The following is a 14,723-nucleotide window of genomic DNA, read 5'->3' as shown; positions in this document are numbered from 1 at the left end:
AGACTCATATGTTTATCAATGTAATTACAGATCTAGTATATTAATGTGTTAGTGAAAGGTGTACACAATTTTTAAGGATTACATAAACAGATAATAGGAATGCATTGCTCCACTAATGGTAATTCCTTTTTTCCTAGCCTTTCATTGTATATAAACAAAATTAAATCATTGGGATGCATTTTAAAAGTTTATCAAATTTACTAATGCTGCTGCTACTGCTGCTAAGTCACTTCAGTCGTGTCCGACTCTGTGTGACCCCATAGATGGCAGCCACCAGGCTCCCCCATCCCTGGAATTCTCCAGGCAAGAACACTGGAGTGGGTTGCCATTTCCTTCTCCAATGCAGGAAAGTGAAAAGTGAAAGTGAAGTCCCTCAGTCGTGTCTGACTCTTAGCGACCCCATAGACTGCAGCCTACCAGGCTCCTCTGTCCATGGGATTTTCCAGGCAAGAGTACTGGAGTGGGGTGCCATTGCCTTCTCCGTTACTAATGCTGAGATACTTTAAAGAATCAAAGTATACATTTCTTAATGTAATTTTCTTAGGGGGCTAGAACTCCTATTTGGAATCAGTATCCCAAACTCCTCTATTTGGAACACAGGTAGGCAGTCCTGTGTACATACCGCAGCATTAGGTTTGCCATCATGTTCTGATGATTACATCGTTTCTTATCTGTGAAATGAGGAAAAATAATTTCTACCTCACTTGGTTGTGTGAGCATGAGATACACATGATATATATGATTTATAAAGTCTGAGAATTGGTGAGGTTGCCTAGGAAGAAAAGGGCAGATAGAGAACATAGTGTTCTGGGCGGAATCCTGAAGAAAAAATTTTGAGGTTGCGTGAGAAGCTATCAGAGGAGGAAAACCAAGCCAAGAGAGAATATTTCTTAAAAGAGGGAATGGTTAATTATGTCAAATGTTGCTGATTGTCAGAGTAAGAGTAGTCCATAGTAAGGGTCAAGGGAGATGATAGGAGGGGTTTCAGTGGAGTAGTGAGAACAGGAGGAGGAAGAGAGTAGACCGAAGAATAAATTGGAGTTAAGTGCAGCCTATGAGCATTGGCAAGTTGTTTGAGAGCTTCGACTATGAAAAGGATGTTGAAGTTGGGCAACAGTTGGCCAGTGTAGGAATGAAGATCTGGAGGTATGATGAGGCTTGAGAGAGTGAGATAATTGAGGGAGGCAAGAAGGGATGGGATTCAGTGTGAATGGAGGGGTTGATTTTTTTTTTTTTTTTTCCTCCTTTAGATAGCAGGGATAGTTCATCTATTTTAACTGGAGACAGAGAGATTTTTGTATTGTAGTAGAATAAGATGGGAGGATATTCCATCTCATAACTTCTATTTTCTCAACAAAATATGAAGGATAGTCATCAACTGAGTGTTACAGGCTGGAATGGGAGTATTTAACAAGATGAGAAAGATTTGTGGGGACAAAAGTATAAAACAGTTACCTTGGGGAATAGAAATTTGAACTGATAAGGAGGTGCAAGTTGTTATTTGTTATATGCAAAGTGAAATTCTTCAGATTGATCATGTGATTTTTTTTTTCCCTCATAACTTCTTTGACCCAACATTGTTATTTTTTTGCTGATATTAAAGTAAATGATTTAGGCCTGGATTTATTGCATTGTAAATACAACATACCACTTGTACAAGTTTTTTAAACTTAATTTGAATTTTAGTGACTTATTATAGTAATATGTGCACATAAATAGTAATAATAGTATTGAAGATGCAGACTTTCATGAATATCTATGATATCTATTCTTTTTAACTTGTAGATTGTTTGTTCACATTATTTTGGTTTTTTATCCTGACACTGATCTGTTAAAATATCCCATTCAGTTTTCTTCATGTGAGTGCCCCTGTTCACTTCTAGCATTTTTGAACTGTAAGTTAAACAAGATATTCACTGCACAAAATTTTGATACTTTTGTATAGTGTTATAAGATTTAAGAAATAAAATATATTTAAAATTTTTTGTGAAGTAACGTGATATATGTTTAAATTCTTTTGCATTTAAATTTAATCTTATATTAATATTGTATGGTTTGTTTCATTTAGATTAAATTTTTTTTTATTTTATTTTTGGCTTGCTGAATCTTTGTTGCTGCATGGGCTTTTTTCTAGTTGAGGTGAGTTGGGGCTGCTCTGTAGTTGGAGTAGGCGGGCTTCTCACTGAAGGTGGCTTCTCTTGTTGCGGAGCACAGGCTCTGGGGCACACAGGCTTCGGTAGTTGCAGCTCCCAGGCTCCAGAGCACAGGCTCAATAGTTGTGGAGCAAGGAACACAAATAGTTGTTCCTTGGCATGGGGGGTCTTCCCGGATCAGGGATCAAACCCATGTCTCCTGCATTGGCAGGCAGATTCTTTACCACTAAGCCACCAGGGAAGCCCTGTTTTGTTTAGATGTGACTTTACTATCTATGTTCATCTTTTACATTTTAGCTTTTTTATTTGAAATTTAGTTATGTTCCTATACAGAGCAAATTTTTAAATTTTGTATTTTAACCTAACCAGGGATGCTTTACTTCAAAAGAATTTTTATAGTCATATGTTTATTTGTTGAATTGATATATCTTTTTACTTTATGCCCTCTCTTTTGTACATTTTTTGGAAGGTTAACATTAAGTTTTAATTTCTCTATGCAAAGATATAGGTACCTATATCTTTGTCTAATTATTTATCAAAGTAGTTAACTTTTCCTTTTCCTTGATGGTAAAGAATTTAGTGTTTTGACTTTTTCTTACTTCCTCTCCTTTCCAAGTCTTTATTTTTTAATATGAAATTATAAACCATGTAATTTTATTTTTAAGTAGTTTCAATTCTTCAAATCTTTTCCCTCTTTGGAATAGCATGGTTTATACTATGGAAACTACCATAGGAAGTGAGAGTGACAGTGACTTGAGTGGCATTTTACTAAAGTAATGATAGTGGAAGGGAAAGAACAAGCTTCAGACACTCTTTTTTGGATCTGTTGAGTAAGAGTGTTTTTAAACATCTAGCATTTAGAATATGCCCTCCAATGTTTTTCTCAGTGAAACCTCAGGACTGGAGTGGAGTTTTTCTTTTGGTTCATGGTTATTTTAAAGATGAATAGGATTTTTTTTTTAAGCTTACTTGAAATTTTATTCTTTAAAAATGAAATGAAATCCTGTTGTTGTTGTTGTTTTTAAACTGGTTTTTTATTAACATATAGTTGATTTACAATGTTGTGTTAATATCTTCCATACACTAGAGTGACTCAGTTATACACATACATACAGTCTTTTTTTATATTCTTTTCCATTATGGTTTATCCCAGGATGTTGAATATAGTTCCCTGTGCTGTGCAGTAGGACCTGTTTATCCGTTCCGTATGTAATAGCTTGCGTCTACTAACCCCAGATTCCCAGTGCATTTCCCTCCTCTCTCCCTCCCGCTTGGGAACCACAAGCCTGTTCTCTGTGTCTGAGTCTATTTCTGTTTGTAGATAGGTTTATTTGTACCATATTTTAGATTCCATGTGTAAATGGTATCATATGGTATTTGTCTTTCTCTTTCGAATCCTGTTACTATTGATCAAGGTAAGGTGTCCAAAGGCATCACTCCTTGTGCTGTTGAGAAGTACTTCATTTGGGGGTACCTGGTTTTCCCTGTGTAATCCCCTGCCTAGATTACCTGATTTTGTCATTTAACATTTGTGAAGTCTTTCGTAGACACAAAATAATATGGGGGTCATGTTGTTTATAATTATTTGTAACTTACATAAAATGAAAACTCATTTTCCATACTCTGGGTAAGAAATAGAAGAGTGAGACTGTCTGTGAAGCCAGTGTTATGGCAAGTTTGTTCTATGCTGGGGTAACCCACTGTACCAGTTTTTTTGTTTTCATTTCTTGATTTTCTTTCTTGTGTTTTTATATTTTTAAAATCACATACATGTGTGTATCTCTAAACAGTATATTTTAACTTTTTATGAATTGTATCATGTATGTTCTAACTTGGTTCTTTTGCTTCCTGTTTTGAGATAGATCTATAGTGATGAGCCTAATGGTGTGACTGTAATGATTCACTTACTCATTTGCCACTTTGTTTGATGTTCAAATAATGCAACTCTGAACATTCTTGTGCATGACTCCTAGAGCAAATGTGTAAGACCGTATGCCCTAGTATACGTTTCTGCCTAGAAACAGTTCCAGGTCATAGCTATATACACATATCCATATTCAGTATTACTGGATAGTAGCGGTTTCCCTAAGTGATTATATCAACTTGCATTGCTGTCAGCACTGTGCAAGTTAGTGTTTTATTGCTTTGACAGTACATGGTATGTCACACTTAATATTTTGCCGATTGATGGGGTAAAATTGTACCTTGTTTTGGTTATAATTTGTATTTTCTTAATTACTAGTTACATATCTTTATATATTTTATAGTCGGGTTTATTGTCAACCATTGTATCTTGTGTGAAATATTTGTTCATGTGTTCTGTCCATTTTTCTCTTGACTTTTTAAAAAAATATCATTCCCTTGTTAAGCATATCTATTGAAAACAATCTTCTCCCAGTATGTAACTTTTATGTTTTAACTTTTTTGAGACAGCTTTTGGTACATGATAGTTGTTAACTTTAGTGTAGTTATTAGTCTTTTTCTAGACTTTTTCTAATCTGATGCCATAAAAATCTTCTGACCTCTTGTAAAACCTGACTTTTCTCGTATAAATCCTGGAATTAATTTCTGTATTTTGTATGGAGGAGAGGTTTGGTGTCTCACCACAAAAGACTGAGTAGTCCCTTTTTTAAAAAAAAAAAAATTTTCTGTATTGTCTATTTTGCTTTCTTCCTTTAAATGGGACAGGTTTTGAAATACTTCAGTTGTATTGTTAATAGTTTTAAAGGCTGTGGAAGGTGATTTAATCATCTTTCTTTACCCCTGCTTCCTAGGTTAGTGACTTTGGAAAACAGCCCATGTGTTACACCAGAGTTGCTTCGTATATTTCAGAATATGTCACCACTTCTAGGTAAGTTTTAAAGCATAAAATTACTACTGTTCTACAGGCAGCTGTAAATTATACCTTCCATTTTTAATAAACCCTTGATTTTAAGAAATAAGTTGGGTAGTATTTTAATAGTTTCTGAATTTTTTTCCTACAGTATAACTTTTTAGAACTATTTCTGTGTATTAAAGAGCAAACACTAAATTTACTTAATTGAAAAAGTCGTTTCATGCTATCAGTTGTTCATAAATGAGCTCTATACATACTTCTGATTTAGCTAAGGAATCACCAAAATAAAGATTATTACATATTAGAAAAGAACTTATTGTTCGTTGAGGTATTATTTATGTATGGGCTTGAAATAAGGAAGCTTAATTTTCTTTTTTAAAAGTTCTTTATTCATTCAGGTCAGCGTTAGTTGTTGGGTCTTAGATGCACACACAGGGTCTCCACTGTGTGATTTTCATCGCGTCTTCGGGATCTTTTGTTGTGGCACATGGACTCTCTAGTTGTGGCGCGTAGGCTTAGTTGCCCTGAGACCTGTGGGATCTTAGTTCCCTGACCAGGGACTGAACTCTTTGCCTCTGCATTGCAAGGTGGATTCTTAACCACTGGGCCACCAGGCAAGTCCCTGGAAGCTTAATGTTTTGAAGCAACACTTTTGACATGTGACATCAGAGAACTAGACACTGTGCTAGGGTTAGGCTCTTTAGTCTCTGTTAGCTATCATGGATGATAGGTAGTTTGATTCCTTTCTGAACGTGAACATGTATTCTGATGATACTTAACCATAGAAAGCCAATGCTTGTCTGTTACATATCGGCCACCATTCACAAGTATGTGATATCTTAAATTTACAAAAAATACTGTCTAGAGAAGTTATTTTGTGTGTAATTTTTACCAGTGCAGATTCACATTTAACTTGTATAGACTATTTAAGAGTTGTATATAGTGCTATTTACTGGCCTTTTGATTCTTTTTCAGTCTGCAGACTACTGCTATTTAAAAACATTGTTTATTTACAAAATGTAAAAACTGTTTATGTTTATTCCATTCAGAGTTCCCAATCTTTAATACTTACCCACGGAGCGTCTTTTAACTCCTCTCTTTTGGGGAATATACTGCATTGTAAGACATTTAATAGCATCCTCACAACCCACTGGATGCTAGTTTTCACAGCCAGAGTTTCCAGACATGGCCACATGTCCCCTAGAGGGCAAAATTGCCCATGGTTGAGAACATTTGAATTAAATTATTCACAGTCTGAAAATAAATGCAGGTCTATTGCATGGTCATCTCCTCTTGATACTTGGACCAGACAATAACTTTTTTTTAATCAGAGTTTTACTAGGAACTCATAGATAACAATGAATAGTGTTCAATATACTTTAAGATAAATTTATTAATTTTAGGGGTATTTTTTTTACTATTACTATGTAGTATTTGTTTAAGATAGCATTCCTTAGTATAAGCTGTACTTGGCATGATGGAGGCATGGAAAACAGTATAAAGTGACCTAATTGCTCTTTGCTTGTATACATTAATCTAGAAATAGCTTTTAAAATATCTGTGAGAAGAGATGGGAACTGTGGTTTTCAAAATCAAATCTTTTTTAAATATTGTTTTCTTCTTCATAGACGTTGGTAAAATTTTAGATGGCAGTGATTTAGAAATTATATTTGGTGACATACCCAGAATGTAATCATTCTGAATTTTTACTAAAGTGTAGACCCTTCTGCTATATTTATCACGGAGGTTGCCAAGTAGTTTTCTGTTCATTGTTTGTCTGTTAAACAGTGTGTCCAAGTTCAGACTTTACTGGACTTGCTCCTTAAGGAGAAAAGGACAGTGTGAAGTTTTCATTAGGATGACTTTATCCAATATAATTGTCTATTCTTTTATCCTGACATTTTGTCTTCTGTTGTGAAACGGCTTCCCTGGTGGCTCAGATAGTAAAGAATCTGGCTGCAATGCAGGAGACCCGGGTTCGATTACTGGGCCCGTAGATCCCTGGAAAAGGCATTGGCAAACCACTCCAGTGTTCTTGCCCATGGACTGAGGAGCCTGGCAGGCTATAGTCCATGGGCTTGCCAAGAGCCCACGACTGAGATACTAACACTTTCGTATATTTAGGTGACAGCCTTTGTTATTTCTGTCTTTGATTAGCATGGTAACGAGTTGGTTAGTCTCTGTCCCCTCTACATTCTCATTTTAACTGATACGTTAAATCCTAGAATATACAAAATAATTCCTTTGAAATGTTTTGAATTTGGGTTATGTTTTTCATCTACTGGTGAAAATATACGGGTGGGTTCAGTTCAGTTGCTTTGTCATGTCCAACTCTTTGCGACCCCATGGACTGTAGCACACTAGGCTTCCCAGTCTATCACCGACTCCCAGAGCTTGCTTAAACTCATGTCCAAGGAGTCAGTGATGCCATCCAACCATCTCATCCTCTGTTGTCCCCTTCTTCTCCTGCCTTCAGTCTTTCCCCGCATCAGGATCTTTCCCAATGAGTCAGTTCTTAACAGACAAACCAAGTATTGTAGTTTCAGCTTTAGCATCAGTCCTTCCAATGTATATTCAGGACTGATTTCCTTTAAGATTGACTGGTTGGATCTCCTTGCAGTCCAAGGGACTCTCAAGCGTCTTCTCCAACACCACAGTTCAAAAGCATCAATTCTTTGGCGTTCAGCTTTCTTTATAGTCCAACTCTTAAAATATATACATGAGTACTGGAAAAACCGTAGCTTTGACTAGATGGATCTTTGTTGGCAAAGATACATCTCTGCTTTTTAATATGTTCTCTAGGTTGGTCATAGCTTTTCTTCCAAGGAGCAACCGTCTTTTATGGGTCATTCTCATCTAAATAGAATATCTTCTCACTTTGCTAGGATATGAGTTAGATAAGAACCCAGAGCCTACACTTTTGCCAGGAAACATTTTTTAGTCTGTCCTATTGGAAGTGCATATGATTTCTAAAATAGTAGCAATACAAAATGAAAAGTTTTAGACATAGATGATATTTTGGAATCATGTTTTGATTTGTATAATTAATACATATAATCTATATTCTGTTCTATCATTATTGTTTGTGATAAGACATGTAAAATAGCACTGCATATACATTTGATCATACTCAATTTTAACAAAATGGTTTTTTGCTTTGCACTTTGAAAGGAATACCTAAAAGTAATATTATTTTCCTATACTATTCTGGTAATAATACTTTTAAGAACATTTTCTATGTGTAGGTTTTTCATGGGGGAGTGGATTTGAATAGCAAAGCCCAAGAGTTGGGAATTATAATTTTCAAAGTATAACAGGCACTCTTTTAAGTAGGGTTACATGTTCAATGCCAGCACAGTAGACACTCAGTAAAAGCTTACTGAATGAACCCATTTAAGCAGATGTCAGTATTTGATGATAAAATGATTCAGTTGCATGCAGTTTGTCATGCTGGTACTAGAAATTTAATTTGAAATGAAAGGTTGGATTATGTAGTTATTTTCTGAAAGGAAAGAAAAGGGAGCTTAGTATTTTCTAAGTTGTTTTAAGTAATGGGAGGTATATGGAAAGCTTTAAGTTACAGGTTAATGCCAGTTTTTAGATAGATATTGATGTACTGGCAGTCAGAATAGCATTCAGAAAAGATTTATAAAGAAGGGCATGTAGCTTTGCTTTAAATGAATTGCTTCATTTAAACTGATTTGGAACAATTAATTAATTTGTTCTTTATTATTACTATTTTGGCAGAACTAAGTTCAGAAAGTGTCAGAACCTGCTTTAAGATCATCAATGGTTATATCTTTTTATCATCAACTGAATTTTTACAGGTATGTTGTAGCTTTTGCATTGTTAGAATTTATATAGTTATTATTTGATTGTTTCCTCTTTGAAATCAGAAATCTTATTTTGAAGCTTTTTCAAAGTATAAAAGATTGACTTATTACTTTGATTGGGGGGATCATCATAAGCACTGCCCACTGCAAAGGTGATGCAGTTCCATGAATTACATTATTTAACACAAAATATGCTCTACATATAAATATATCCTTACATTGCTACAAAAATCAGAATAGGAGTAAACTGTATTTTTATTTCCTAAACTTTTCCTACAGAGTTTTAATTGAAATTTTATATACTGAGAGCTCTAGTATCTAATATTCAAATAGATTGAGTCCCAAATTCAATATTATGCCTTTTTTGATATTACAGATATATTCATATGTATAATTTGACTTTTCATTGCATTTCAGACCTATGCAGTAGGTCTATGTCAGTCCTTTTGTGAACTACTAAAGGAAATTACTACAGATGGTCAAGTTCAAGTGCTGAAGGTACTGTCATCTTTCTAATGAATATTGTTGTAAGTTTTCCATCTGTATTTTGTGAGATTGGACCTTCAATTGGGTTTGGATGATTGACAAGAAAGGGAAGAGTAATTCTGGACAGAGTATTTTCTTTTAGCAGTATTAAATTGGTGTTAATACTTCTGGACTAGAGATCAGAAATCTGATTGTGCATATAAGTCACCTGAAGATGTTGTTAAAATGCACATTTCACATTTCTAACAAAGTGTCTGCTGATGAGTCCCCAAAGTCTTCCCCGCCCCTATCCTGAGACTTCACCTTGTATAATAAGGGTTTAAAAACTTATAAATTACCCAAAGGGTGGTGACGTCTGATACTTCTCACCTGTCCAGTTTGTTCACCTGCTTTTGGGACACAGTATCCCACTATAATTTGGCACTTTTAATTTGGATTGTCTATTGAATTTAGAGTACCAAGCTCGTATGAATTGTGTATAACAAAGAACCAGTGTTGCATCATTGCATTGTATACCTGAAGCTGATATAGTGTAATATGTCAGTTATATCCCCATTTAAAAAAAAAAACTTGATAGGCTATGAGTTTATTTTTATGCATTATATCTTTATGGAATCACTATATCTCTATATATTGTATATAGTTTGTATAATTAAGAACAGGCTCGAGTTATCTATACATCTACATATTAAAGATATAAATTGTATCAAATGTATATACTTAGATATAAATATTTTAAATATATGTTAATATATCTTTACATGTATATATGTGGTTCATATACACTTCCTTTGTATGGAACTTTCTGAGAAGGTGTTCTTGTTAAAAGCATCTATTTTTTGTTTCTAATTTCTTAGCTATGTTTTAAGTCAGATATGAGAGCTGATTAGGTGAAGTGTTATTATAACATAGCCAAGTAGCATTTTTTGTGTGTGAAAGTCCTGGCTTTAGATCCTAAAAGCTATTTGATTTCCTCCCAGTGAAATGAAAATGTGCTTTCCCAAAAAGGTTCGTTGTTAGAAATGCATTAACCACAGTAATCAAAGCAGCAATCCATAGTATATTTCGGGAAACTAAGTGGGTATTAGTTTGTATAGATAGTAAAGTCTTCTTTCATATTAACCAACCACTGGAACATATTCAAGCATCACACTGTTTAATGTTCTGTTCTTCAGACATTTATTATACACTTATATGCTCGTATAACGCTGCAGATATCTGTGTTAATATGCATGTTAATTTGATTTTCAAATGGCTGCATTTAGTATCACTGCTGATTATTCAGTTTCACCATGTGGGTCAGTCCAGTTCAGTCACTCAGTCATGTCCGACTCTTTGTGACCCCATGGACTGCAGCACGCCAGGCCTCCCTGTCCATCACTAACTCCTGGAGCTTACTCAGACTTGGGTCCATCGAGTCGGTGATGCCATCCAGCCATCTCATCCTCTGCCGTCCCCTTCTCCTCCAGCCTTAAATCTTTCCCAGCATCAGGGTCTTTCCCAATGAGTCAGTTCTTCTCATCAGGTGGCCAGAGTATTGGAGTTTCAGCTTCAGCATCAGTCCTTCCAATGAATACCCAGGACTGATCTCCTTTAGGATGAACTGGTTGGATCTCCTTGCAGTCCCAGGGACTCTCAAGAGTCTTCTCCAACACCACAGTTCAAAAGCATCAGTTCTTCAGCGCTCAGCTTTCTTCACAGTCCAACTCTCACATCCATACACGACTACTGGAAAAACCATAGCCTTGACTAGATGAACCTTTGTTGTCAAAGTAATATCTCTGCTTTTTAATATGATGTCTAGATTGGTCATAACTTTCCTTCCATGGAGCAGGCGTCTTTTTATTTCATGTTTGCAGTCACCATCTGCAGTGATTTTGGAGCCCAAAAATAAAGTCTGACACTGTTTCCCCATCTATTTCCCATGAAGTGATGGGACCAGATGCCATGATCTTCGTTTTCTAAATGTTGAGCTGTAAGCCAACTTTTTCACTGTCCTCTTTCACTTTCATCAAGAGGCTTTTTAGTTCATCTTCACTTTCTGCCATAAGGGTGGTATCATCTGCATATCTGAGGTTATTGATATTTCTCCTAGCAATCTTGACTCCAGTTTGTGCTTCATCCAGCCCAGCGTTTTTCATGACGTACTCTGCATAGAAGTTAAATAAGCAGAGTGACAATATACAGCCTTGACGTACTCCTTTCTGGATTTGGAACCAGTCTATTGTTCCATGTCCAGTTCTAACTGTTGCTTCTTGACCTGCATATAGGTTTCTCAAGAGGCAGGTCAGGTGGTCTGGTATTCCCATCTCTTTCAGAATTTTACACAGTTTGTTGTGATCCACAGAGTCAAAGGTATTGGCGTAGTCAATAAAGCAGAAATAGATGTTTTTCTGGAACTCTCTTGCTTTTTTGATGATCCAGTGGATGTTGGCAATTTGATCTCTGGTTCCTCTGCTTTTTCTAAATCCAGCTTGAACATCTAGAAGTTCAGAGTTTATGTGCTGTTGAAGCCTGGCTTGGAGAATATTGAGCATTAATTTGTTAGCATGTGAGATGAGTGCGGTAGTTTGAGCATACTTTGTCATTGTCTTTCGTTGGTATTGGAATGAAAACTGACCTTTTCCAGTCCTGTGGCACTGCTGAGTTTTCCGAATTTGCTGACATATTGAGTGCAGCACTTTCACAGCATCATCTTATACGATTTGAAATAGCTCAACTGGAATTCCATCACTTCCTCTAGCTTTGTTCTTAGTGATGCTGCTTCCTAAGAGCCACTTGACTTTGCATTCCAGAATGTCTGGCTCTAGGTGAGTGATCACACCATTGTGATTATCTGGATCATGAAGATCTTTTTTGTATAGTTGATCTGTGTATTCTTGCTACCTCTTCTTAATATCTTCTGCTTCTGTTAGGTTCATACTATTTCTGTCCTTTATTGTGCCCGTCTTTGCATGAAAAGTTCCCTTGGTATCTCTGATTTTCTTGAAGAGATCTCTAGTCTTCCCATTCTATTGTTTTCCTCTATTTCTTTTCACTGATCACTGAGGAAGGCATTCTTATCTCTCTTTGCTATTCTTTGGAACTCTGCTTTCAAATGGGTATATATTTCCTTTTCTCCTTTGCCTTTCACTTCTCTTCTTTTCACAGCTATTTGTAAGGCCTCCTCAGACAACCATTTTGTCTTTTTCTTGGGGATGGTCTTTATCACTGCCTCCTGTAGAATGTCATGAATCTCTGTCCATAGTTCTTCAGGCACCCTGTCTGTTAGATCTAATCCCTTCAGTCTATTTGTCACTTCCATCATATAAGTGATTTGATTTAGGTCATACCTGAATGGTCTAGTCGTTTTCCCTACTTTCTTCAATTTAAGTCTGAATTTGGCAATAAGGAGTTCATGATCTGAGCCACAGTCAGCTCCCGGTCTTGTTTTTGCTGACTGTGTAGAGGTTCTCTGTCTTCGGCTGCAAAGAATATAATCAGCCTGATTTTGGTGTTGACCTTCTGGTGATGTCCATGTGCAGAGTCTTCTCTTGTGTTGTTGGAAGAGGGTGTTTGCTATGACCAGTGTGTTCTCTTGGCAAAACTTTATTAGCCTTTGCCCTGCTTCATTCTATACTCAGAGGCCAAATTGCCTGTTACTCCAGGTATTTCTTGACTTCCTACTTTTGCATTCCAGTCCCCTATAATGATGGAGAAGGCAATGGCACCCCACTCCAGTACTCTTGCTTGGAAAATCCCCATGGACGGAGGAGCCTGGTAGGCTGCAGTCCATGGGGTTGCTAAGATTCGGACATGACTGAGTGACTTCACTTTCACTTTTCACTTTCATGCATTGGAGAAGGAAATGGCAACTCACTCCACTGTTCTTGTCTGGAGAATCCCAGGGATGGGGTAGCCTGATGGGCTTCTGTCTATGGGGTCGCACAGAGTTGGATACGACTGAAGTGACTTAGCAGCAGTAGCAGCCCCTATAATGGAAAGGACTCTTTTTGGGTGTTAGTTCTAGAAGGTCTTGTAGGTCTTCATAGAGCCATTCAATTTCAGCTTCACCTGACCGTGTGATTCAGGTGTCAGCAAACTTTTTGTATAGTACATGTTTTAGGTTTTGTGGGCCATAGCGTTTTTGTCTCAAGTGTTTATTTCTGTTGTTGTCGATTGAAGCAGGCATAGACTACATGTATCCAACAGAATCATGCAGTTGTTTGGATCTGGCCCAGCAGCATTGTCTGCCACCCCCTGGTGTTGATCTTCAGTGCGTTCTTCTAGGCACACGTGATAGGGAAACCACAGTTTCTGCTCTTGAGCAGTCATTCTTTTGGGGTTGGAAGCTGGTAAACAGTTAGCCCATATTTACTGTTACATAGTTTTAGATTAGAGGTGTCTCCGATTACCTGGTGAACTTTTTGTAAATTTGAGTACGACATAAGATGTTAGGATTTCTTTTTAAAAAGTTCCCCAGGTGATTTTCATGAACACTTTCTACTATTAGACGTTGCTATCTGTTTGCTTTATGTTCCTCTGGGAGTATAGAAGTGATCTTCCAACCCAGCATTTTGTAGAGAACATTTTTCAGAGAGAGGGAGTTGAGATGGGAGCTGAGTCTTAACTGTTTGGTAGGGTTAGGGTTGCCGATAAAACATAGTATTTCATTTGCTAAATCTGGCAATCCTAGCAGGGTGAATTAGATTAATACAGTGTTAAATACTGCAGAGAAGTGAACAAAAACAGAGGGACTATTGTGAGAATTATCTGTTGAGGGTGGGGATAATGGTGTTATTTAAAACCTTTAGTATCTGTAAATTGGAGAGGTTCATATGCCAAATTACTGAAGTGTTAAATTGTAAAGCGATGAGAAAATGATGATATCATTAAGAATGATATTTGTTTCCTAGGGCTAGCATAACAAAGTACCGCAATCTGAGTGGTTTATAACAACAGGAACTAATCTATAGTATTTATAGTGATTATCTCTCTCACAGAGTTCTAGAAACTAGAAGTCGGAAATCAAGGTGTCGGTAGGGCTACCCTGTCTCTGAGGACTCTAGAGGAAAATCTGTTCCATGCCTTTTTCTTAGCTTCTGGTAGTTAGCAGCAATTTCTGACTTCCTTCGCTTAAATATGCGTCACTCCAGTCTTTGCCTCAGTTGTCACATGACCTTCTCCTTATATCTCTGTCTTCTCTTCTTATAAGGACACCAGTCATAATGGGTTAAGTGTGTGTTACTCACTCAGTCATGTCAAACTCTTGCAACCCCACGGACTGTATTCTGCCAGAGTCCTCTGTCCGTGGGATTTCCCAGGCAAGAATACTGGAGTGGGTTGCCAGTTCCTTCTCAAGCTTCCTGATGCAGGGATCGAACCTGGGTGTCCCCCATTGCAGGCAGATTCTTTACCCTCTGAACCACCAGGGAT

General features: G+C 36.8%; 1 protein-coding gene across 2 annotated transcripts in view; it reads left to right on the top strand.

Moving 5' to 3' along the window:
* IPO11 (importin 11) overlaps positions 1–14,723 on the top strand; it is a 204,064-nt gene that overhangs the window by 102,479 nt on the left and 86,862 nt on the right. For both annotated transcript variants that reach the window (NM_001192932.2, XM_005221488.5), the window contains 3 exons: positions 4,928–5,004; positions 8,737–8,816; positions 9,240–9,320. In NM_001192932.2, the coding sequence (NP_001179861.2) occupies positions 4,928–5,004; positions 8,737–8,816; positions 9,240–9,320 (238 nt within the window). The remainder of the gene's footprint in view (positions 1–4,927; positions 5,005–8,736; positions 8,817–9,239; positions 9,321–14,723) is intronic.

This window comes from Bos taurus, chromosome 20 (genome assembly GCF_002263795.3).
Source record: "Bos taurus isolate L1 Dominette 01449 registration number 42190680 breed Hereford chromosome 20, ARS-UCD2.0, whole genome shotgun sequence".
Taxonomy (NCBI): Eukaryota; Metazoa; Chordata; class Mammalia; order Artiodactyla; family Bovidae; genus Bos; species Bos taurus.
This window is presented reverse-complemented; position numbering and strand designations above follow the sequence as displayed.